We start from the raw sequence: 26,735 nt of genomic DNA on the forward strand, positions 1-26,735 counted from the left end.
TGACAAGTACATGTGTAACACTCGCACTTTATAAGTCCAGGGCATTTGGTAGTAGCCCACTGTGACCAGCTACATGGATTCTCTGAAACAGCAGCAAATCCTGGCGCTTTTGGAAGCGACATGTGATAGGAGAGCTCCTAAGTTTCCTTATTCATCTCCAGCGAACTCATCACTTCTTAGGCCCTCATTCCGAATTGATCGCTCGCTAGCTACTTTTAGCAGCCATGCAAACGCATAGTCGCCGCCCACGGGGGAGTGTATTTTCGCTTTGCAGGAGTGCGAACGCCTGTGCAGCCGCGCGGCAGCAAACACATTTTGTGCAGAACAAGACCAGCCCTGTAGTTACTTATTCTGTGCGATGATTGCTGCGACGAGTGACACGGTAATGACGTCAGATACCCGCCCAGCAAACACCCGGCCACGCCTGCGTTTTTCCAAACACTCCCAGAAAACGGTCAGTTGCCACCCAGAAACTCCCACTTCCTGTCAATCTCCTTGCGTTCGGCTGTGCGATTGGAATCGTCGCTAGAACCAGTGCAAAACCACAAAGGACTTCGTACCCGTACGACGCGCGTGTGCATTGCGGTGCATACGCATGCGCAGATTAGCTGTTTTTTCACTGATCGCTACGCAGCGAACAACGACAGCTAGCGATCAACTCGGAATGAGGGCCCTAGTTTGTTTGATCACATGTAGTACTGGTTTACAGGACTTCCCAAGTCATGGATCAGGACGGGCCAAGGACCTCTATAGAGAGGAGTCATTGGACACACTGGATGACACGACAGCCAGGTCTGGATTGGACAAATGCCAAAGTCCATCCAATTATCAGTTGTCATTTTACTTGGTGTCAGATTCCTCCCTTCCTACAGAGCTTATACAGAGGTATACAGGGGACATATTAATTCCTCAGTCTGAGGGAAGGGGTGTGGTATGGTATGCCGGCGACCGAGCTCCCGGCGACCAGCATACCGGCGCCGGAAGGCCGACCGCTGGCATATCGACGGCGTGGCGAGCGCAAATGAGCCCCTTGCGGGCTCGCTGCACTCGCCACGCTGCGGGCACGGTGGCGCGCTACGTGCACCACGCTATTTATTCTCCCTCCAGGGGGGTCGTGGACCCCCATGAGGGAGAAAAACTGTCGGTATGCCGGCTGTCGGGATTCCGGCGGCGGTATACTGTGCGCCGGGATCCCGACAGTTGGCAACCTGAAGACCACCTCGAGGGAAGTACATCTACTATATATGTCAGTATAATAAAGGTGGGCAGTAGTAGGAGTGATGTGGGCAGGGGTGGATCAAGAAGAAAATGATAGGGGGGGCACCATGGATGGGGCAAGTACATTTGCGTGCGACTTCGGTGCATGCGCTTCCAGAAATGGGGTATGTCACCACTACAAGGGGCAGCATGTTAGGGGCAGGGGGCAGTGTGTGAGGTGGTGGGTACAGGGGCAGCATGTGAGGTGCAGGGGCAGCGTGTGAGGGGCAGGGGCAGCGTGTGAGGGGCAGGGTGCAGGGGGCAGTGTGTGAGGGGCAGGGGGCAGCGTGTGAGGGTCAGGGGGCAGTGTGTGAGAGGCAGGGGGCAGTGTGTGAGAGGCAGGGGGCAGTGTGAGAGGGTCAGGGTGCAGGGGGCAGCGTGTGAGGGACAGGGGCAGTGTGTGAGGAGTCTAGGGGGCAGTGTGCAGGGGGCTGTGTGTGAGTGTGGGGTCAAAGAGAACTCTCATATGTGGGCTGCAGCCAGAGTAGTGAGCTGATCACAGGGGCTGCCTCTCAGCAGCAAAGCTGGCCAGCCCCCCTCCTGCTTACCTAAGCCTGCTTCCTGGTACCAGTGTCCAGGCTCAGCAGCTGAGGTCGGACGCTGTTTCTCAGCCATCATACCCGCCGCAGTCCCGCACTCCGCAGCAGCTCCGGTCTTCAAGGTTGGACTAGCACCAGCAGGAAGGATGCCGCCCACCATGCAAATACTCCAGCCGCAGCAGCGCAGTGAGAGGCTGCCAGCCTGGATATGTGGGATGCCCGGCCCCTCACTGCTCTGGCTGCGGCTGGAGTATTTGCATAGTGGGCGGGCGGCATCCAGCAACTTCATAGCTGCAGCAGGACGGAGCTCAGCCCACCAGCAATCCGTCACGGCATCCTGGCGTATCAATCCGCCGCTGGCTGCTGCTCTCCAATTAGAAAAAGAAAAAACTGCCACAAATGACAGGGGGGGGGGGGGGCACGGGCCCAAGTGCCCCCCACCTGGATCCGCCACTGGATGTGGGCAACACGGTTGGCATAGTGGTGAGCATTACTCCCTCACAGCACTGAGGCCTTGGGTTTGATTCCCACCACAGTCCTAATTGTGTGGAGTTTGTACATTCCCCCCGTGTTTGCCGGGGTTTCTTCCAGGTGCAACTGTTTCCTACCATAATCCAAAAACATATTACAGCAGTGGGTTAATTGGCGTCTGACACAAAAATTAACCCTGCGGGGGGAGGGGGGGGGGGGTGTGTGTGTGTGTGTGTGTACACGTGGTAGGGAATATAGGGGCCCATTTATCAATGAGTTTTAGCTATTTAAAACTTGTTGCATATGATGAATGGTGCTCCAGCCAATCAGTTCCTGTCATGTGTTTGAAAAATGATAGCTAGGAGCTGATTGGCTGGAGCACCATGCGCAATGAGTTTTAAATAGCAGAAAAACACGTTGATAAATGGGCCCCGCAGATCGTAAGCTCCACTGGGGCAGGGACTGATGTAAATGACAAAATATTCCTTATTTCGGAATATTTGGATATGGGATACTCAACCTGTGTATATGTATAGAGAGAGAGAGAGAGAGATAAACGTGTCTAACGTCAGCACACTGGTGTATCTATAATGAGTGCAGGGTGTGTGGTGCACACGGGTCCCTAGGTCTAGGGGGCCCACACTCCGCACACCCTGCACCCATATAATTATACTTACTGACACGCTGGCTGCAGAAATCACCAGGTAAATGGGCGCCACTGCCATTTTCCTGGTGATTTGATCATGCACAGTAGAGCTGTCCCCGGAAATATGGCGCCCGTGCCACTGCAACGCTGGAGATGAGGCCCCTTCCTCTCTTAAACCTCCCCTATGTCCACATTACCTGCTACACATGTCATATCCGTGTTTGAGTTGTATGTTTTAGGACTAGATCTCATTCACCAATGACGGCAATAGTTTTGGCTACTGAGTACTATACACATTTAAGCACTATCCTTCTGTCGGATGACATTTTGCTCCCAGCACTGAATGTAAGCATGCTAGCATTAGTGATACGCTGTGCAATGTGCAGCAGAGGAAGACACACTGTCCTGTATTTCCCTTTCAGACACTGTCCTTTGATTTGCACCAGAGACTGTCTGACAATGAGAATACCTCTTCTGTGGTGAGTATTGGATATGACAGGAGAACGCCTCTGATTTATCACTAATCCTATTTCCTTTGTGTAATTATACCTCAGCCTGCATTTCGTTGCAATCACCCTGATGTAATTGGTAGAATGGGGCTCCTTGGCTGCCAGCGCGCCAGCCTTGCTGTGACATTTTAGCGAGATGAAGATGTCACATGCGGTTTAGTATGTGTCACTTTTTATTTCTGAGGAAATATCTTGCCTGCGGTGTGCGTCCAATTATCTGTCGCCGCCGAGGGATTATATGAGACGTTTTACCCACTTCCTATCTCGCTCACTGCTTCTCTGATCCGCAGATATTTGTGGTACATGCTAAACTGTTTAAAAACGTATGATTCATGGGGAGTATGGATTACCATCATCTATGCTCCACATCGTCCCTTTTTAAGTTATAAATATATCGTATTTGACTCTAGAGGCTGTTTCATCCTAAAGTGCAGAAGTAGCCTTCTCACAACGGAAGCAGCCATTTTGTGGGTGGTACGGAACCAATCTTCTGTAGAATGCAGCCTTAGAGTTAATAGGCTATAGACACATTGGCCATTGAGGGGGAGATTGAGCAAAGCTTGGCGAGAGATAAGGTGGAGATAGATACAGTAAAGTTCCTGGAGTATGAGAGCTCGACAGTCCAGGTGTCCGTCCGTCTGCTGGTGATCCCGGACCCTGGACTTCCTCTGGGGTGCATCTACAACCCCTGTAGCATGTCAAGCAAGCTCTGGTATTTTTAATTGGGCATGTTTCTACCCATCCCCCTCCCTCTCTCTCCCCCCCATACTGTATAGCAGAGTTGGTTTATAAGGAGAATTTACTTGCCCCATGGGTATGATGCCAGTGAAATTATGGCGCCCAAGTACACACAGGTTAATGAGAGACATACTGTTTTGACTTCTGGAAATCCTTTTATAAGCTACGTATAATATATACACTATATATCCTGTTCTTACTACCCTCCTCTCTGTTCTCAGTACCTTTTCTTGGTGCGGCAAGAAATGAAAGTCTCCCAGAAGTCTGTGGGCGAGTTTTGCAGCTCTCTGAAGCAGTATTTAAAGAATGTATCTGGAGAAGATGAATGCTTCCAGTGAGTATGACAGATATTGCTGCTACTGACACGGTCTGCCAATGAGAACAAAATGGCACCCTAGGTCTGCCCATTATTTAAATGATTTCTGGGTCGGTTTGTATTTGTGCACCTTATGGACCATAATCAGCATCAACCAATCAGCATTGACGTAACATTTAAAATTTGTATACTATAAAAGTATACAGAGCAGCTGATTGGTTGCCGTGGGCAACTTCTCCACTGGCTCACTTCTCCACTTTTATCACTGCTTAGTACATGTCTCCCTTAAACTGGTACCTGGAGGCATTTCTCAAGCACAGTGCCCCAAATCATTTTTCCTTCTGTGGTGATATGTTTTTATTGAACAGAAAATCCCTGTTTTATTAGTGTCACTGCTAAATTGCATACCCATGAGGGAATCCGGTCATATGACCAGCGCTCGGGATCCTGGCGGCCATCATGTCGACGCCGGGATCCCGAGCAATAAAACGCCCAACAGTCGGCATGCCGACTAAGAGGGACTATTCCCACTTGTGGGTGTCTCATAGAGTGGGAATAGAACCTGTAGCGAGCGCAGCGAGCCCACAAGGGGCTTTCTCTTACGTCCTAGAGGATGCTGGGGACTCCAAAAGGACCATGGGGTATAGACGGGATCCGCAGGAGACATGGGCACACTATAAGACTTTTACTGGGTGTGAACTGGCTCCTCCCTCTATGCCCCTCCTCCAGACCTCAGTTAGATTCTGTGCCCAGGAGTGACTGGACACACACTAGGGGAGCTCTTCTGTGTTTCTCTGGAAAGACTTTATGTTAGGTTTTTTATTTTCAGGGAGACCTGCTGGCTACAGGCTCCCTGCTTCGTGGGACTGAGGGGAGAGAAGTCAGACCTACTTCTTCTGAGTTAAGGGCTCTGCTTCTTAGGCTACTGGACACCATTAGCTCCAGAGGGTTCGATCACTTGGTGCGCCTAGCTGCTTGTTCCCGGAGCCGCGCCGTCACCCCCCTCACAGAAGCCAGAAGTAAGAAGCCGGGTGAGTATTAGAAGAACAGAAGACTTCAGTGACGGCAGAAGACTTCAGTAACGGAGGTACAGTGCAGCGGTCGCGCTGCGCTCCATGCTCCCACACACCAACGTGTCGATATGTCTGAGGCTGAGTGTTCCTCCCCGGAGGAAGTTACTGGGGGCGTGGAGAAAGATTTGGGAATGACTCTGTCGTCACAGCCGACTGCTGATTGGGTAAATATGTTGAGTACATTGAATGCAAATGTGGCATTATTGTCTAAGAGGCTAGATAAATCTGATTCTCAGACACAAACATGGAGAAAATCCATGGAGGACGCTTTGTCTCAGGTACAGACCCCCTCAGGGTCACAAATACGTTCATTTACCCAGATACAGATACCGACACAGACTCTGATTCCAGTGTCGACTTCAATGAGGCCAGTTTACATCCGAAAATGGTTAAGAGTATTCAGTACATGTTTGTGGCTATTAAAGATGTTTTACATATTTCTGAAGAGCCTCCTGTTCCAGATAAGAGGGTTTGTTTGTATAAGGGAAAAAAGCCTGAGGTGACTTTCCCCCCCCTCTCATGACCTGAACGCTCTTTGTGAAAAGGCTTGGGAGTCGCCTGACAAAAGGTGGCAGATTCCCAAGAGAATTTTTATGGCATATCCTTTCCCCTCTGATGACAGGGAGAAATGGGAGTCGTCTCCCAATGTGAACAAGGCTCTGTCCCGACTGTCCAAAAAGGTGGCGCTTTCGTCTCCTGACACGGCTGCCCTCAAGGATCCGGCGGATCGCAAGCAGGAGATGACATTGAAGGCCATTTTCGTTACTACTGGTGCACTACTCAGGCCTGCTGTGGCGTTGGCGTGGGTGAGTAGTGCTATTGCTAAGTGGGCTGATAATTTAGCTTCCGACATGGATACCCTTGATAAGGATAACATTCTTTTGACTCTTGATTATATCAAGGACGCTGCAGATTACCTGAAGGATGCGGCGAGAGATATTGGCCTCTTGGGATCAAGGGCCAATGCAATGGCGGTCTCGGCCAGGAGGGCGCTGTGGATTCATCAATAGAATGCTGATGCCGACTCCAAGAAAGCTATGGAAGCTCTCCCTTTTAAAGGTAGTGTCTTGTTTGGTGACGGCCTTGCTGACCTGGTGTCTACCGCTACTGCGGGTAAGTCATCTTTTCTTCCTTATGTTCCCACACAACAGAAAAAGGCGCCCCATTATCAGATGCAGTCCTTTTAGCCTAATAAGTACAAAAAAGAAAGGGCTCGTCCTTCCTCGCTTCAAAGGGTAGAGGAAGGGGAAAAAGGTCCCCTGCTGTGTCTGGCGTACAGGACCAAAAGTCCTCCCCCGCCTCTACCAAGTCCACCGCATGACGCTGGGGCTCCCCAGAGGGAGTCCGTGCCGGTGGGGGGCCGTCTCCGATTCTTCAGTCAAGTCTGGTTTCAATCGGCCCTGGATCCTTGGGTCTTAGACATAGTGTCCCAAGGGTAAAAACTGGAGTTTCAGGAGATGCGCCCCCGCCGCTTTTTCAAATCGGCCTTGCCAGTTTCTCTTCCAGAAAGAGAAGTGGTAAATGCTGCAATACAAAAGCTGTGTCAACAGAGGGTCATTGTCCCTGTTCCCCCGTCCCGACGGGGGGGAAGGGTTCTATTCGAACCTCTTTGTCGTGCCAAAGCCGGACGGTTCGGTCAGACCAATTCTGAACCTAAAATCCCTCAATCCATACTTGAAAACTTTCAAGTTCAAGATGGAATCTCTTCGAGCTGTGGTCTCCAGCCTAGAAGGGGGGATTTTATGGCGTCAGTCGACATAAAGGATGCCTACTTACACGTCCCGATATATCCTCCTCATCAGGCATTCCTAAGATTTGCGGTGCAGGATTGTTATTACCAATTTCAGGCGTTGCCGTTTGGGCTTTCCACGGCCACGAGGGTCTTCACCAAGGTGATGGCGGAAATGATGGTACTCCTACACAAGCAGGGGGGTCACAATTATCCCGTACTTGGACGATCTCCTGATGAAGGCGAGATCAAAAGAGCAGTTGCTAAGAAATGTGGAACTCTCCCTGACGGTTCTGCAACATCATGGTTGGATTCTAAATTTGCCAAAGTCTCGCTTGATTCCGACAACTCGGCTGCCCTTCTTGGGCATGATTCTAGACACGGAACTACGGAGGGTGTTTCTTCCGGCGGAAAAAGCTCTGGAAATCCAGAACATGGTCAAGGAGATTCTGAGACCAGCAAGAGTGTCGATTCATCAATGCACTCGAGTGCTAGGGAAGATGGTTGCGGCTTACGAAACCATTCCATTTGGCAGGTTTCATGCCCGGGTGTTTCAGTGGGATCTGCTGAACAAATGGTCCGGGTCTCACATGCACATGCACCGGAAGATAAGTCTATCTTCCAGGACCAGAATTTCTCTCCTGTGGTGGCTGCAAAGTTCTCACCTTCTAGAGGGACGCAGGTTCGGAATCCAGGATTGGGTCCTGCTGACCACAGATGCAAGTCTCCGAGGCTGGGGTGCAGTCACACAAGGAAGAAGTTTCCAGGGAAAATGGTTAAGCCAGGAATCTTGTCTCCACATAAATGTTCTGGAGTTAAGAGCCATTTACAACGGCCTTCTGCAAGCGAAAAACCTTCTTCTGTGTCTACCTGTCCTGATTCAGTCGGACAACATAACAGCGGTGGCGTACGTAAACCGCCAGGGCGGAACAAGGAGCAGAGCGGCAATGGCGGAGGCCACAAGAGTTCTACGCTGGGCGGAACAACACGTAAGCGCTCTGTCAGCAGTCTTCCTTCTGAGCGTGGACAACTGGGAAGCAGACTACCTCAGCAGACACGATCTCCATCCAGGAGAGTGGGCCCTTCATCAAGAGGTATTTGCAGAAGTGACAAGGCGTTGGGGAATTCCTCAAATAGACATGATGGCGTCTCGCCTCAACAAGAAGCTTCAGAGGTATTGTTCCAGGTCAAGGGACCCCCAAGCCAGTGCAGTGGACGCCCTGGTAACTCCGTGGGTGTTTCAGTCGGTGTATGTGTTCCCTCCACTTCCTCTCATTCCAAGAGTGTTGAGGATCATAAGAAGAACAAGGGTTCAGGCAATACTCGTCGTTCCAGATTGGCCACGGAGGGCCTGGTATCCGGATCTTCAGGAATTGCTCATAAAAGATCCGTGGCCGCTTCCTCTCAGAGAGGACCTGTTACTGCAGGGGCCATGCGTATTTCAAGACTTACCGCGGCTGCGTTTGATGGCGTGGAGGTTGAACGCCAAATCCTAGCTAGAAAGGGTATTCCTGGAGAAGTCATCCCCACTCTCCTTAAGGCTAGAAAGGAGGTCACGGCGAAGCATTATCACCGTATTTGGAGAAAATATGTGTTGTGGTGTGAAGCCAAGAAAGCTCCGGCGGAGGAGTTTCAGCTAGGTCGTTTCCTCCATTTTTTGCAGGCAGGCGTGGATGCAGGCCTGAAATTGGGTTCCATCAAAGAGCAGATTTCGGCTTTATCTATTTTCTTTCAAAAAGAATTGGCTGCCCTTCCTGAAGTTCAGACTTTCGTGAAGGGAGTGCTGCATATCCATCCTCCGTTTGTGTCACCCGTGGCACCTTGACGTGGTGTTACAATTTCTTATGTCTCACTGGTTTGATCCTTTGCGAAAGGTTGAGTTGAAATTTCTCACTTGGAAAGTGGTCATGCTTTTGGCCTTGGCGTCCGCCAGACAGGTATCGGAATTGGCGGCTTTGTCTCACAAGAGCCCATATTTGATTTTCCATGTGGATAGAGCGGAATTGAGGACTCATCAACAATTTCTGCCGAAGGTGGTTTCTTCATTTCACATAAATCAACCTATTGTGGTGCCTGTGGCTACGGATACCATGACGGTGCCAAAATCTCTTGATGTCGTAAGAGTTTGAAAATTTATGTCGCCAGAACGGTTCTTGTTAGGAAAACAGAGGCTCTGTTTGTCCTGTATGCTTCCAACAAGATTGGAAATCCTGCTTTCAAGCAGACTATTGCACGCTGGATTTGTAATACGATTCAGCACGCTCATTCTACGGCTGGATTGCCGTTGCCGAAGTCAGTAAAGGCCCATTCTACCAGGAAGGTGGGCTCATCTTGGGCGGCTGCCCGAGGGGTCTCGGCACTTCAACTTTGCCGAGCAGCTACGTGGTCGGGTTCAAACACTTTTGCTAAGTTCTACAAGTTTGATACCCTGGCTGATGAGGACCTCATGTTTGCTCAATCGGTGCTGCAGAGTCGTCCGCACTCTCCCACCCGGTCTGGAGCTTTGGTATAGACCCCATGGTCCTTTTGGAGTCCCCAGCATCCTCTTGGATGTAAGAGAAAATAGGATTTTAATACCTACCGGTAAATCGTTTTCTCCTAGTACATAGAGGATGCTGGGCGCCCATCCCAGTGCGTACTGTTACTTGCAGTTGTATTGTTGGTTGTTGTTTTCGGTTACACGACGGTTGTGTATAGGTTATGTTCAGCTTGTTGCTGTTCTTTCGTTCATACTGTTATCTAGTATTCAAGCTAATCCAGTTATACGGTGTGTTTGTGGTGTGAGCTGGTATGTATCTCACCCTTAGTTTAACAAAAATCCTTTCCTCTAAATGTCCGTCTCCCCTGGGCACAGTTCTTATAACTGAGGTCTGGAGGAGGGGCATAGTGGGAGGAGCCAATTCACACCCAGTAAAAGTCTTATAGTGTGCCCATGTCTCCTGCGGATCCCGTCTATACCCCATGGTCCTTTTGAAGTCCCCAGCGTCCTCTACGGACTAGGAGAAAAGGATTTACCGGTAGGTATTAAAATCTTATTTTCTAGCTCAACCCCCCTCCCCCGCCGGCATTCTGCATCTGGGATCCCGGGGTCGGTATGCTGACCGCCGGGAGTCCCAGCGCCGGTCACACAGCTCCAGCCCCCCCATGAGTGGCCACAGATGTGGCATGGGGCCACACTCTAGATCAGGGATGGGGATCCTTCGGCCCCCCAGCTGTTGTTGAACTACACATCCCAGCATGCCCTGCAACAGTTTTAGCATGGCCAAATAGCAAAACCCCACCCCTGCTCTAGGTTATTTAATATCCCAGCGGTGCCTCCATACACTCCCAAAACCAATGACCATTTGATCAGGGTACTTGAAAATCTGCAATTCAATACAATATTTCCATCATTGTTTTATTACATCGCAGTAGTTTCTCATCTGTGTTATGTGTTTTCTTTAGTGTCGCCGCTGTGCGGCTACAAGACAACGTTACTTTTATTGTCTATGAATTTTGGGAGGCAGAAGAGGACTGGAAGAGGTGAGTATCTGAGCCTGGTTGTAAGTCATTGATCCGCTGTATGGTATTTTAATAGAACATGGTGGTCCTGAATCAGAGGTGTTTGCAGTGTCCATGTTTCCGTAGTTGACTATTGTTGTACTGCGCTTGCGTCCTGATGGTCTGTGACGGCAATCGCAATGCAAATTTGTACCCAGATTGAGTGATGGTGGGAGGTAATGGGGGTGGCGACTCCAATACAAGCATGCCTCGGAGGCGTGTCTCAGCCGGCAACTGCGTCGCCATACTCAATTTTAAGGCTTCGGCAATCAGCGGATTAGAGACTCTGTCAGTGGGCGGCTCCATACAAATCCCTGCTGCTGCGTCACTAGCACAGTTTCGCCGATCTGAGTACACCCCTGAACATTTGGGTTACATTACCACAGTTACCCCTTCCATAGCCTGAAGTCTGGTATTTTGTACCTCTGGTGGTTGTCCCTGTTCTCAAGATTTTAACATAACTCAATGTAGACCTAGTTTCTGAGACTGTGGGGGTCATTCCGAGTTGTTCGCTAGCTGCATTCGTTCGCTGTGCAGCGATGAGGCTAAAAAAACAGCACTTCTGCGCATGCGTATGTGGCGCAATGCGCACGCGCAATGTACTATTACAATGAACGATGTAGTTTCACACAGGGTCTAGCGAAGCTTTTCAGTCGCACTGCTGGCCGCAGAGTGATTGACAGGAAGTGGGTGTTTCTGGGTGTCAACTGAACGTTTTCAGGGAGTGTTTGAAAAAAACGCAGGCGTGCCAGGGAAAACGCAGGCGTGGCTGGGCGAACGCAGGGCGTGTTTGTGACTTCAAAACAGGAACTGAACGGTCTGAAGTGATCGCAAGCGCTGAGTAGGTCTGAAGCTACTCTGAAACTGCACAAAAAAACGTTGTCGCCGCTCTGCGATCCTTTCGTTCGCACTTCTGCTAAGCTAAAATACACTCCCAGTGGGAGGCGGCATAGCGTTTGCACGGCTGCTAAAAACTGCTAGCGAGCGAACAACTCGGAATGACCACCTGTGTTCCTAGTTATACAAAGAGAGTTTTTTCATATAAAAGTACGCCTTTATATTAGGATCTAATTTGGCTATTTATCAATAGGCCCTAACTTAGGTAATGAGGTTGATGATTTTTTTTTTCTTTGCAAAGAAATAATCACGGTAACGGGCTGGAGTGGTAAGGGTCCGCTAAACGCTTTGCCTGGGAAGTCTCTGAAGATACGCAAGAACCAACTTATGCAAGTGCGGAGAAAAAAAAAGTCCAGTTTTGGGCTCTCGATGCATATAATGTGGGGGTGGGGGGAGTGGTAGATAAAAATAAATTATATGTATATATTTTTATTTTTAAATGTAAGCAAGTGTTAAAACCATCATTTATTAAAGCAACTGCTGTTATCAGATTTAACTATTATTGTAATGATTTTAATCACATATCACCGTTTTGAAATACTTGTTACATAGGTTTCTCTAATAGCCCCCCCCGTGGTGGTGATAGTCCCCGTCTTCCTGTTTCCAGCAGAAGTGTGCCATTTTGCCATTTAATAAATTGGACCCTTGAACTGTATTCCATATCTTGTCTTGAGTGAAGATACATAAATGTAGCCATAGTTTCCCAAACTCCGTCATTACAGTCCAGGTTTTAATGATATCTATGCTTAAGTTCAGATGGTTAAATCAAATTGGCTGATGTGCTAATTAAGTCACTTGTGCTCAAACATGGATATCCTTAAAACCTGGACTGTAAAGCGGAGTTTGGGAAACTCTGAGTTAATACAAGAAAGAAAATGAGGTGTGGTGTGCGCAATAAGATCCAAAGATCAGCCCAGTAGTGATATAGTGAAGTTTCACCTACTTCAGAAAATTTTCACAGCAATGTCAAGTATTATTTTCCACTTAGGCGCTCTTCAGATTTAACATGTTAAATGCAGGATAATTAGTCCTTCCAAGATCAAAACCTATAAAATGTGTGTCTTTGAGCTCACCCAATGATATAGGGCACCAAAGATACACACATAAAAGGAAAGAAATATGCAATAGTGTAGAAGTCCTTTTATAATATATTCGTGTGTTCTATTTTAATACATCACACTCACAAAGATTCCAAAAAGAATAGGCATATCACCGTTTCTTTACACCAGATGTTTTACTCAAGAAAGACTCCAAGAGGGCCAGTATTCAGAAACTTTTCCTCCTCCTATAGTTGTTTGTCCGGATACTCCAGACGCACATAGAATTATAGAGAAAGACCAATAGTGCAGCAATCCTCTAAATAAATAACATTTATTTTTGTACAAATGCACTCACATAAGGTTAAAAGTAAAAAGGCATATCTCATCCGTTATCCTGAACCACCCAAAGCAACGTCCACACCGGCTGACTGTGATGATAGTAGCAGCAAGTGAAGTCAGAGTCCCGGTTACTCACGGCTCCACAGGTGAGGTAGTAGAGATGGACAGGAACAACGTCAGGATATGAAGAGATGCTCCGCTTAACGCGTTTCGGTTATTACCTTTGTCAAAAGCGGATAGGATCGAAACGCGTTAAACGGAGCATCTCTTCATATCCTGACGTTGTTCCTGTCCATCTCTACTACCTCACCTGTGGATCCGTGAGTAACCGGGACTCTGACTTCACTTGCTGCTACTACCATCACAGTCAGCCGGTGTGGACGTTGCTTTGGGTGGTTCAGGATAACGGATGAGATATGCCTTTTTACTTTTAACCTTATGTGAGTGCATTTGTACAAAAATAAATGTTATTTATTTAGAGGATTGCTGCACTATTGGTCTTTCTCTCTAATTCTATGTGCATCTGGAGTATCCGGACAAACAACTATAGGAGGAAAAGTTTCTGAATACTGGCCCTCTTGGAGTCTTTCTTGAGTAAAACATCTGGTGTAAAGAAACCGTGATATGCCTATTCTTTTTGGAATCTTTGTGAGTGTGATGTATTAAAATAGAACACACGAATATGTTATAAAAGGACTTCTACACTATTGCATATTTCTTTCCTTTTATGTGTGTATCTTTGGTGCCCTATATCATTGGGTGAGCTCAAAGACACACATTTTATAGGTTTTGATCTTGGAAGGACTAATTATCCTGCATTTAACATGTTGAAACTCTGAGTTAAGCAAAGAAAATAAAATCTTATTTTCTCATAACTTTTAGCATGATAGGTGAAAGAGATGGAATTACAGTAAGGGTTAAACCAAGCTGACGTTTCGCTTGCCCAAAAGAACTCTGCTATTAATAGGTTGCTCCCACAAAAACTGTGACCGGCACAACCCAGTAAAACAGTAGTACATACATGTGAGGCGGTTTTATAGCAATGTGCACCATACGGAACACAGAACATTGCAACCCCCCAATATAAAAGAGAGAGAGAATTCAGGAGTAATTTATACATTGTATAACTCTTAATGTTTTGTAACAAACTCCCCCGGTCTCCACAAGCTGCAGCGCTGTATGAGGAAGGAAGTATTACGCTATTTTCCATGATAAATGAACCACTGGGGGACTCTGGCTAATGCTGCGTATTGTATCGCTACAGAGCAATGTTAGTCCGCTCCCTTTCCTATTATTAAATGTAAATATGCAGAGCAATGACATACAGTGCGCAAATGATGTCCCCTCTGCATTGTGGAACATCTGTAAGAAAAGAAACCCTCTGTATAAATACAGTATATATTCCCATTCGTGTGCATATGCCATCTGCATGTGCTGGAAGAAGCCCTTAGTGGTAGAATGAATGCAGCATACTCATCCACCATAAGGAGGTATGCCATCCCTCAAGGATGTACCCTTATAGCAAATAGGCAGAATTGTCGTGGACATGGCTTAGCCTCATACTGGCTGCTTATTGCCGGTGAAAACGGGTGTGTTCATTTGCAATGGGGCTTATCTTTGCTTCATACAATACATAAAAAGAATTACCACCAGCAATGAGGAGAGTGGGATGGGGTGACTACAGATTATCCGGGCCTCGGCCAGCCCGGGGGGCCCAGTGCGACCTGGGTCAGCTGGGGAGGTGGAGCAACAGCCCCCCAAAGGTATGTGCCGTTCTTCACAGGGCACAGTGTGCAGAAAAGATATAGCCACGCCCCTTCTTAACACCCTGGCCCGTCTCATGTCCCAGCGGCCCTGCCAGCAATGGTACTGGCAGTTATTTTAGTAATACCTGTTCTGTTATTGTCATCGCAGGAGACCGGCCTGGCAAAGCGTTATTTAACTCTTACTGCTCTGGGCTAGTATATCAACGGTGACAGCAATTTTTAGACAAGATACGTATATAGGGGGTCATTCCGAGTTGATCGCTAGCTCCATTTGTTCGCAGCGCAGCAATCAGGCTAAAAAACAGCAGTTCTGCGCATGTGTATGCAGCGCAATGCGCACGCGCGACGTACGGGCACAACGAACAATGTAGTTTTGCACAGGGTCTAGCGAAGCTTTTCAGTCGCACTGGTTGCCGCAGAGTGACTGACATGAAGTGGGCGTTTCTGGGTGGCAACTGACCGTTTTCAGGGAGTGTTCGGAAAAACGCAGGCGTGCCAGGAAAAACGCAGGCGTGGCTGGGCAAACACAGGGCGTGTTTGTGACGTCAAATCCGGAACTGAATAGTCTGAAGTGATCACAAGCGCTACTCTGAAACGACACCAAAAATTTTTGTAGCCGCTCTGTGATACAACCGTTCGCAGTTCTGCTAAGCTAAAGTACACTCCCAGTGTGCGGCGGCATAGCGTTTGCACGGCTGCTAAAAACTACTAGCGAGCGGTCAACTCAGAATGACCCCCATAATCTTACAACATCAAAATAATGCGTTATTTACACAGTACCATTATATTGGGTTTTACACACAGGAAAGGCCACAGTTTTGTTGTTCTGTTGAGAAACGTTCTCCCCGTAAGGTTATTACAGAAAGGATAACACTGACTCTTCTCACAGGCATCTGCAGAGTGGACCCTGCAAACAGTTCCAGCATGTAAAAGTGGATACCCTTACTCAACCAGAATCTATCTCCACTATGTTTGTGCCAGGTAAGGCTGGAGACACCTGTGTGGGTCACCGCTTAGAGCTGCAGTATTCTGTTCTGTGCAGCGAGAGGATTCCTCTATTACGTTGTTGTATAAAGGTGTGTAATGGGGTTGGATATGAAATGCCGGCGGACAGGATGCCGGCTGTCAATATACCGACAGCAGCTTCCCGTCCGCCAGAATGCCGTCAGCGGGGCGAGTGCATGGAGGCAGTGCTCGCCACAGGTTCTATTCCCACTCTCCGGGTGTCGTGGACACCCACGAGTGGAAATAGCCCTGGCGAGGATGTCGGCATTCTCAGCTGTCGGGATTCCGGCTTCGGATCCTGAACGCCGGGATCCCAACAGCCGTGATATTAACTACATCCCGTGTCATGGTGTTAGATCAGTGGTTCCCAAACGCAGTTCTTAAGACCCAACACAGTTCATGTTTTCCAGATCACCCAGCAGGTGCACAGGTGTCGTCATTACTCACTGACACATTTTAAAAGATCTACAGGTGGAGCTCATTATTTCACTTGTGATTCTGTGAGGAGACCGGGGAAATTTAAACTGTTGGGGGTCCTGAGGTCAGAGTTCGGGAACCACTGTTGTAGACTAACAGATAGTAAAGGTTTTTAAAGTAATTTGGGTGGGTTATGTTGTTTCTGTGCAGGGTAAATACTGGCTGCTTTATTTTTACACTGCAATTTAGACTTCAGTTTTAACACACCACACCCAAATCTAACTCTCTCTGCACATGTTACATCTGCCCTCCCTGCAGTGCACATGGTTTTGCCCATCTGGTAACAAACATGCTGCTACAATCAGGTGTGAATTAGCCCCATTGTCCCAAGAAGAATAAACAATTGACGGCAGGTATATATATTGCATAGATCACCGTGGAGTATATGTAATAGGGACCGAGTTTGCCGGTAGTGCAGGATGTCGGCCAAGAATGGCTGTATTTTTAAAGCGGAAATCATTTACAAGGGATGATTGGCGCTTTAAAAATATGTCCATTCTCAGCCGACATCCCACACCTCTGGCAATCTCGAGCCCTATTACATATACCCCCATGTATGTATTATATTCAATTGGATGGTAACAATTTTTCTTACGTCCTAGAGGATGCTGGGGTCCACATTAGTATCATGGGGTATAGACGGGTCCACCAGGAGCCATTAGCACTTTAAGAGTTTGAGAGTGTGGGCTGGCTCCTCCCTCTATGCCCCTCCTACCAGACTCAGTTTAGAAAATGTGCCCGGAGGAGCTGGTCACAGCTAGGGGAGCTCTCCTGAGCTTTCCTGGTAAAGTTTTATTTTAGAGTTTATTTTTTTTACAGGACGCTGTTGGCAACAGCCTGCCTGCAGCGAGGGACTAAGGGGGGGGAGCAGTGTCCGACCCTGCGGGGTCTGAGCCGCTGACTCAGCTGACTGGACACTGAGCTCCAGAGGGGTCTGATCGGTCTCCGCCACAGGGGAACCACGCGCCCCAGCAGCATGCCGCCGACCCCTTACAGAGCTGAAGAAAGTGGTGAGTTAGTCACCGACTCCCCTAGCAAGCGGGGGGCCGGTGTGAAGATGGTGACAATGGGGAGGGAGCGCGGTATTAACCGCGCTCCGGGATGGTACCAGAGGCACATAGTGCGGCGCTGTGAGGGGCGCCCTGGGCCAGCGCTTACCCCCCACACTGGTCAGCAAGCTTGTCGGGGTCCAGGGATCTCAGCCAGCAACTTTCCTCAGGCCAGTATAATCATCTGAAGAGTGGGAAGACAGCGCCATTAAGGAGGCGGAGCTTCGCCTCAGAGCGGACCCAGCAGCGTTCCAGCGCCATTTTCCTGCCTGCAAGCGCTGAGAGGAAGATTAAGGTCCCTCCACAGCAACTCCAGCTTACTGTACACGGTACCAGGGGGTGTAGAAGGGAGGAGAGGCTGTAATTAGACTGTGTATCCTATTAAGGAACACAGCGCTGACAAGCGGTTTTCTCCTTGCTAAAAGCGCTGTGTGTGGGTTGGCACCAATCTCTGTCTCTCTCTTGCCATTCTTGGGGGGTAAACTCTGTCTACCCCCACCTGTGTGTGTGTGTGGCGTGTTTGGTGGTCACCTTTAGCTATGTCCAGGGACACTGTGTCATATGCTGCAGAGGATTTATCCTCCCAGGGTGATCCCATTCCATGTAATCAGGTTAGCACTGGTTTAGCACAGATACCAGCAAGGGAACCAGAGTGGTTTTCCTCTATCAAAACTTGGATTTCTCAGATTTCTGACAGGGTTGCTAGTAATGAATCTGCAACCCAGGTATTACAGAACTCTATGGCAGTATGGCCTGTGCCTGGTACCTCAGGACATCCAGCTATATACCCCCATAAACGTGCGCTTGTGCATGTCACACAAGACGACACGGATACCAATTCTGACACTACAGATGGTGATGGGGATGTGTTGCGGGGGTCCACATCTCTTGCAAGGGGGTGCAATTGTTGATAGAGGCTATCAGGGATGTGTTAAATGTAAATGATACCACACCTGAGCAGAAAGTCAAAAAAGCCTCGCTAACCTTCCCTGCGTCAAAGGAGCTGAATGCTATATATGAAAAAGCATGGGTAAACCCTGAAAAGAAGTTTCAGATCCTTAAGAGGATTCTGGTGGCTTTTCCTTTCCCTTAGGAGGATAGGAAAAGGTGGGGAAACCCGCCGATTGTTGACGCATCTGTATCCAGACTCTCCAAAAAGGTGGTTTTACCTGTACCGGGATCTACCGCCTTAAAGGAGCCGGCAGATAGAAAGATTGACAACACGCTTAAATCAGAGTACACTGCTTCAGGTGCCATATTACTTCCCACTATTGCTAGTGCATGGATTGCAAAGGCAATAGTGAAGTGGTCGGCTACCTTAATTGAGGATTTGGATACGATGGATAGGGATGACGTTGCATTGTATTTACGCAACATTTATGATTCTGCAGGTTTTATGGTAGAATCCATGAAAGACCTAGGTTCCATGGCTGCGGGAATTTCTTCCATGTCTGTTTCAGCTTGTCGGCCGACTCGGAATCCAGAGTGTGGAGTCGCTACCCTATACAGGTCAGGCTCTCTATGGGGAAGCTGCAGACGCGTGGATATCCACCGCTACAGCGGGTAAGTCTCCGTTTCTTCCCTCAGCAGCACCTGTTTCGAAGAAATCCTTCTCCTCAGCTGCACAGCAGTCCTTTCGGTCTAACAAGCCCAGAAAGGCCAGATCATCCAATACCTTCTTTAGGGGAGTTAAGGTTAAGTCCAAGAAACCTGCTGCTGCAGGTTCCCATGAACAAAAGCCTACTTCAGGTACCCCAAAGTCCTCCGCATGACGGTGGACAGGACGGCCCGGAGGTGGGGCCTGTGGGAGCGAGACTCAGACAGTTCATGTCTGGGTATCGTCCGGCCTGGATCCCTGGGTAGTAGATATTGTGTCTCAGGGATACAGGCTGGAATTTCAAAGTCTCCCTCCTCATCATTTTTTCAAGTCGGGCTTACCAACTCTGTTGGAGGACAGCGCAGTGCTTCAAGACGCTGTCCAAAAGCTGGTGGAGGCACAGGTCATTGTGCCGGTACCACCTCACATGCTGACAAAGGGTTACTATTCGAACCTTTTCGTGGTACCGAAACCGGTTGGTTTGGTCAGGCCCATTCTGAACCTAAAATCGTTGAACCCCTTTCTAAAGTAGTTCAAGTTCAAGATGGGAGTCTCTCAGGGCGGTGATATCAGGTCTGGAAGAGGGGGAATTCCTGGTATCACTGGATATCAAGGATGCGTACCTTCACATTCCGATTTGGCTGCCGCATCAGGCTTATCTCCGCTTCGCATTGCTGGACTGTCATTTTCAGTTCCAGGCCCTGCCATTCGGCCTCTCCACAGCACAGAGGGTGTTTACCAAGGTGATGGCGGGAATGATGCTACTCCGCAAGCAGGGTGTGAACATCATTCCTTATCTGGACGATCTCCTGATAAAGGCATCGTCCAGGGAGAAGCTGCTGCAGTCCATTGTTCTCACAACGCGACTGCTCCAGAGTCACGGGTGGATTCTGAATTTTCCAAAGTCACATTTGGAACCAACCCAGAGATTGTCATTTCTGGGAATGATCCTGGATACGGAAGTGCAGCGAGTGTTTCTTCCGCGGGACAAGGCGTTGCTGATCCAATCCATGGTCCGTGATGTCTTGAAGTCACCCCAGGTGTCGGTTCATCAATGCATTCGCCTATTGGGAAAGATGGTAACCTCCTACGAGGCTCTCCAGTACGGGAGGTTCCATGCTCGGCCCTTCCAACTGGATCTCCTGGACAAGTGGTCGGGATCTCACCTCCACATGCATCAGAGAATTCATCTGTCACCAAGGGCAAGGATTTCTCTCCTCTGGTGGCTCCAATTGCCTCACCTCCTAGAAGGCCGCGGGTTCGGGATTCAGGACTGGGTCCTGCTAACAACGGACACGAGCCCCCGGGGCTGGGGAGCAGTCACTCAAGGAGTAACCTTCCAAGGACGGTGGTCAAGCCTGGAAGCCGGGCTGCCCATCAACATCCTGGAACTAAGAGCCGTATACAACGGTCTTCTTCAGGCGGCCCCTCGTCTGAGAAATCGGGCCATCCAAGTGCAGTCGGGCAACGTAACAACAGTGGCTTACATAAACCGACAGGGCGGAACGAAGAGCAGAGCGGCAATGTCAGAGGTGACAAGAATACTCCTCTGGACAGAAAAACATGCGTTGGCGCTGTCAGCCATCTTCATTCCGGGAGTAGACAACTGGGAAGCAGACTTCCTCAGCAGACACAATCTCCATCCAGGAGAGTGGGGACGCCATCCGGGGGTTTTCAAGGAAATAACAGATCTTTGGGAATTGCCCCAAATAGACATGATGGCCTCTCGTCTCAATAAGAAGCTTCGGCGTTACTGTTCCAGGTCGAGGGACCCACAGGCAGTGGCAGTGGACGCCCTGGTGTCTCCGTGGGTGTTCCAGTCAGTGTACGTGTTTCCACCACTCCCACTCATCCCAAGAATCCTAAAGCTCATAAGGAGAACAAGGGTTCAAGCGATCCTCATTGCCCCAGATTGGCCAAGAAGGGCTTGGTACGCGGACCTTCTGAATCTCCTGCAAGAAGAGCCGAGGCCTCTTCCTCTTCTGGAGGACCTGCTGCAGCAGGGGCCGTTCACCTATGAAGACTTACCGCGGCTACGTTTGACGGCATGGAAGTTGAGCACCTGATTCTTGCTCGGAAAGGTATTCCAAATAAAGGTTTTCCTACCCTCATACAGGCTAGGAAAGGGGTAACGTCAAAACATTACCATCGTATTTGGAAGAAATATTTTTCTTGGTGTGAGTCCAAGAAGTGTCCTGCGGTGGAATTTCAACTGGGACGTTTCCGCCTCTTCCTGCAAGCAGGAGTGGATATGGGTCTGAGGTTGGGATCTGTGAAGGTCCAGATTTCAGCCCTATCCATTTTCTTTCAAAAGCAAGTGGCTGCCCTCCCTGAGGATAAGACCTTTTTGAAGGGAGTTCTGCATATCTAACCTCCCTTTGTACCGCCTACGGCGCCATGGGACCTTAACGTGGTGTTGCAGTTCCTCCAGTCGGATTTGTTTGAGCCTCTACAGGAGGTGGAGCTCAAATTTCTTACATGGAAGGCGGTCACTTTGTTGGCCTTATCTTCTGCTAGCCGTGTCTCCGAGCTGGGGGCTTTATCCTGTAAAAGCCCTTACTTGATGTTCCATGAAGATAGAGCTGAGCTCCGGACTCAGGGGGAAATTCCAAGTTGATCGCAGCAGGAAATTTTTTAGCAGTTGGGCAAAACCATGTGCACTGCAGGGGAGGCAGATATAAAATTTGCAGAGAGAGTTAGATTTGGGTGGGTTATTTTGTTTCTGTGCAGGGTAAATACTGGCTGCTTTATTTTTATACTGCAATTTAGATTGCAGACTGAACTCACCAAACCCAAATCTATCTCTCTCTGCAGATGTTATATCTGCCTACCCTGCAGTGCACATGGTTTTGCCCAACTGCTAAAAAAATTTCCTGCTGCGATCAAATTGGAATTACCCCCTCAGTTTCTTCCAAAGGTTGTGTCTGCATTTCATATCAACCAACCTATTGTGGTGCCAGTGGCTACTGACTCCTCATTTACTTCAAAGTCCTTGGATGTCGTGAGGGCTCTGAAGATATATGTGAAGAGAACTTCTCGTCACAGAAAGTCGGACTCTCTGTTTGTCCTAAATGATCCCAAGAAAATTGGGTGTCCTGCTTCTAAGCAGACTATTTCTCGCTGGGTTAGGTTCACAATCCAGCACGTTTATTCTACGGCAGGACTGCCGTATCTAAAATCTGTTACGAGTAGAGTCGGCCTTAAGGTGGGGCCTTCCTGGGCGGCTGCCCAGGGTGTCTCGGCAGTGCAACTTTGCCGAGCTGCAACTTGGTCTGGGTCGAACACGTTTGCAAAGTTTTACAAGTTCGATACTTTGGCCTCTGATGATCTGAAGTTCAGTCAAATCAGTTCTGCAGGATCCTCGGCGCTCTCCCTCCCGTTCTGGGAGCTTTGGTACATCCCCATTGTACTAATGTGGACTCCAGCATCCTCTAAGACGTAAGAGAAAATAGAATTTTGGTACCTACCGGTAAATCCTTTTCTCGTAGTTCGTAGAGGATGCTGGGCGCCCGCCCAGCACTTCGTTTTCCTGCTATTGTTATTTGGTTCAGTACCACTTTGTTTTAGTTGAGTACTGCATTGTTACTTGGTAAGTAATGTTTTAGCCGTTGCTAAATAGTTCAAGCTAGTTGTCTTGACGTGCCTTGTATGTGTGAGCTGGTATGAATCTCACCACTATCTGTGTCAAGTCCTTCTCTCGAAGTATGTCGTCTCCTCGGGCACAGTTTCTAGACTGAGTCAAGTAGGAGGGGCATAGAGGGAGGAGCCAGCCCACACTCTCAAACTCTTAAAGTGCCAATGGCTCCTGGTGGACCCATCTATACCCCATGCTACTAATGTGGACCCCAGCATCCTCTACGGACTACGAGAAAAGGATTTACCGGTAGGTACCAAAATCCTATTATTAAACCAGGAAAATTAAAATGATCCCAGCAAATATTGGATATGACCAGTTCCATGGATATATTGTGGAGTCCTCTTTAGTGAAGAGTTGCTTTGCAGTGCTTTCGGGTACCCTTGGCTCAGAGACACTGGCTGGTGGCGTGGTTAGATGGTAGAGAAGAAGTTAGCCCAGTGAACATTAAAAGTTATCATTTGGGGCCACTCGTTGTCAGTGCATGGTTGACGCGTTTCACTGGCCACAACTTACAGCTTTCTCAAAGAGCTAGACACTGGCCGCAGTGATATTGTGTTTTCACAGCACAAAATATCTCATGTATCCATCTACTGTACCCAATATTTTATCATTATTTATGGGGAAGGGTTGCTGATTCAGAGATGCAAGCTAAGAAGAAAAAAAGGGATCAAACGTGTACATTGGCAAAACCATGTTGCATTGCAGCAGGTGGGGCAGATTTAAAATGTGCAGAGAGATTTAGGGGCAGGATGTACTAAGGCTGAAAATGCTGCCAAAACTCAGAAAAACCCCTTTTTGGAGTTTGGACCACATTTCCTTATGTACCAAGCTGCTTGGACCAGGTTACCTAATAAAACCCAATGGGCTTCTGTTCACATTGTCTTCTGAAAGGGATCCAATCGTATCCTTCCTAGCAACCCCCGCAACGGCGCACATCATTGTGCGCATGTGCAGACAGACTCCCGGCTCCTACACCCGGAAGTCCTTCTAACTCAAAGGACAGCTTTTATCGGAAGAGCCGTCCTTTGCCGCTTTAATCGCATTTCTAGGTACATATTGGTGTTTGTGGATGCGAGGCTTAGTACATCCCGCCTTTAGACGTGTCCTGGGTAAATTGTAGTGTAAAAAAATCAGCCAGTGTTGATCCTACATGTAAAACACCTCTGTTGCAGTGTAATAGGTTTGTTCAGGTGCAAAGTTACTCCTTTTCTTCTTACTATACGGTTTGCATGACAATGCTGCATTTTTCTCTAGAGATTTGGAACCACTCGGAAGGTGCTGTAATCTGCCGCTTTCTATGGGATGCTGAATATTTAGGCACAGAAAGTAAATCAGGCGCACAGGCAGACAAGTACAGCTAAGGACAGTGCTGGCTTTCAATATCAGATAATAGCGGAGCCAGGGTGAAAGGTTCAGTACCCTCAGGGAAACACACAGACATTTCAGCAGCAGAATTCTGAGCTCTTTGTGGCAATACTCACAGAATGCAGTACAGTCCGCAGCAGGAGGCCGTCAGCCAGTGACTGCTCACCGAGGTCACACTGGCCACCAGCCCATAAGATTCACCCCGTGGCCTCATGAAAGCGTAATTTATGTATTTTTGAATGCCTTTGATATTTTATTTTGTTTTTAATCTAAGTTCACAATTAGCATAATTTATAAGTGTGAGCACAACCGACATCATTCCCTGTCAGTACAGTGGCACAATGGCTAGCATTGCCAACTCACAGTTCTAGGGCCATGTGCATCAACCCAACTAGGCCTCAATCTGTGTAGAGTTTGTACGTCCCCCATGTTTGCATGGGTTCCACCTGAGTGCTTATGTTTCGTCGACCTCTCAAAAAAGATAGGTGAGCTGGGTCCTGTTGAAAAATGGAGTAAATTCCACGTGGTGTGCCCGTTGTGTAACATGCGATACTCTGCAGCACATATACCTGCAGATTACAGTAGGCAATACCACACAAGTTTTCCTGTGCATCTATCGGGTGAGAAGAAACAGGATGTTGATGGCTGCGGCCATTGCGCTGAATAGAATCGAGTCCTTTGGGCGCGAGGGTATGGTGACGACGTACAAATAACAACCTCTCAAATCTCATCCAAAGCTTTCAACCTCACAAAGGGGAACATTTACTAAGCAGTGAAAAGAGTGGAGAAGTGAGCCAGTGGAGAAATTTCCCCATCAACAGCTCTGTATCATTTTATAGTATGCAAATTATACATGTTACTTCAGTGCCGATTGGTTGCCATGGGCAACTTCTCCACGGGCTCACTTCTCCGCTCTTATCACTGCTTCGTAAATGTACCCCAAAGTGCTAAACTCCCTGCTTGTTGTCGGGAGGGAGGGGTGACAAAATAGCACAGAACCGTATGACAATGCTAAATAACTATTGTTCTTCCCTAATTTCCAGCTGCCTGGTGCACCCTGAGCCGGGATACACAGCACACCATCTGAAGCTGGCCGTAGTGTCAGTGGCTGCCTGAGCCTCCTGTTTTCATCCCGCCGGGAGTCTTGAAACCAGTTTTGGCTGAGATTCGTTTTCTTCTGATGACTTTGTTCTAAGTGCTGTCTTTTAAATCCACTTAGTGGGGGAATGTATTTGCTTGTAATAAAAAATAAAAAATGGGAAACCGTGCTAGAACTCTTTCCCACTTATGAAATGCCTCAAAACATACATATAAAATACATAACAGACCTGCTGAACGATAGTGAGGGACCTGGCCAGCGAGTCGTGTAAAACCTGACCATTAATAGACCAGATCACAGTCCGGATCTACAGTATTGTGCCATGTGATCCACATCCTGTATTTGTACAGTAACAGGTCACAGCCGGACCGGTAATATCCGTGCTGCTCGTCAGAGGGGATTGTATTCACCCCTGTTAGATTTTGGACTACATGAGACAATATGAAGGCGCTACCTTGCTGTGTACATATAATTAACCTCTAGTATCCTTATTGTTGTCAGGTCTGTTCTGGCGTCCCGCTTCGGGTCAGATTTTATGGTCTGTTGGGTACCACGTGGCTCCCGCCACGTACCCCTAACAATGCATGGCTAGATTCGGAAACTCGCTCGGACAGCTGACACTTATCCTAGTAATAGTCTTTATTTTTATCCTGGGAATGAGAAATTATGCAGAAACTTCTATGAATGTTGATATTTTTTTTTTCTTATTTTATTTTCTTTCCCCCCAATAATGTTTGATATTCTAAAACTCTATGTTAACTGATCGCTGTTCGTATGAGTTTCAATAGTGCAATGCAGATTGCTAGAAAAAGTCATTCCAAAGGAATTATTTATTATAGGATATGTACAGGCGAGTTCATACCTAATAAAGTAAAAAAATATATTTTGTGTGGTCCTCGTTATTTCACCTATACGTCTTACTGCTCATCACATTTACTGTGGAATGTGCGCGCTGGCTGCTAAAGGGAAGCTTAGAGAGAGAGAAGGGTCTATTTACTAAACCTTGGACAGAGATAAAGTACTAGCAAATCAGCTAACTGCCATGTTATATGCTGTGTTTGAAAATTGACAGAAGCTGGTTGGGTGGTACTTTAACTCTCTCAACTTTATCACTCTGAGACTTAGTAAATAGACCACAAAGTACCAGCCAATCAGGTCCTAGCTTTCAAAACAAAGCCTGTAAAATGGTACTTAGGAGCTGATTGGTTGGTACTTTATCATTCTTCAAGCTTTGATAAATCTCCCCCAAAATGTATTAGGGACCTAAATGTATGTAGCAAATCTTGGAGAGAGATAAAGTACCAATATAGCTCCTGTCATGTTACAGGCTGTGGGGCAGATGTATTAACCTGGAGAAGACATAAGGAAGTGATAAACCAGTGATATGTGTAAGGTGATAAAGGCACCAGCCAATCAGCTCCAATATGTAAATGAACAGTTAAGATCTGATTGGCTGGTACCTTTATCACCTTGCACATATCACTGGTTTATCACTTCCTTATGCCTTCTACAGGTTAATACATCTGCCCCAGAGTTTGAAAAATGTCAGTTGGGAGTTGACTGGTTGGTACTTTTATCTCTCTCCAAACTTTGATACATAGACCCCTTAGACATGAAATTTGTTACAAATAAACATGCATGCTCCC

The 26,735-nt window shown here is 48.0% G+C and overlaps 1 protein-coding gene across 1 annotated transcript in view; it reads left to right on the forward strand.

Moving 5' to 3' along the window:
* Positions 1-25,972, forward strand: part of NECAB2 (N-terminal EF-hand calcium binding protein 2) — a 358,564-nt gene extending 332,592 nt beyond the window's left edge. The window contains exons 9-13 of the mRNA XM_063945739.1: positions 3,336-3,392; positions 4,382-4,494; positions 10,723-10,800; positions 15,750-15,841; positions 25,034-25,972. Coding sequence (XP_063801809.1) covers positions 3,336-3,392; positions 4,382-4,494; positions 10,723-10,800; positions 15,750-15,841; positions 25,034-25,077 — 384 coding nt within the window. The 3' untranslated portion in view covers positions 25,078-25,972. The remainder of the gene's footprint in view (positions 1-3,335; positions 3,393-4,381; positions 4,495-10,722; positions 10,801-15,749; positions 15,842-25,033) is intronic.
* The last annotated feature ends 763 nt before the right edge of the window (positions 25,973-26,735 follow it).

Source organism: Pseudophryne corroboree, chromosome 11, assembly GCF_028390025.1.
Source record: "Pseudophryne corroboree isolate aPseCor3 chromosome 11, aPseCor3.hap2, whole genome shotgun sequence".
NCBI lineage: Eukaryota > Metazoa > Chordata > Amphibia > Anura > Myobatrachidae > Pseudophryne > Pseudophryne corroboree.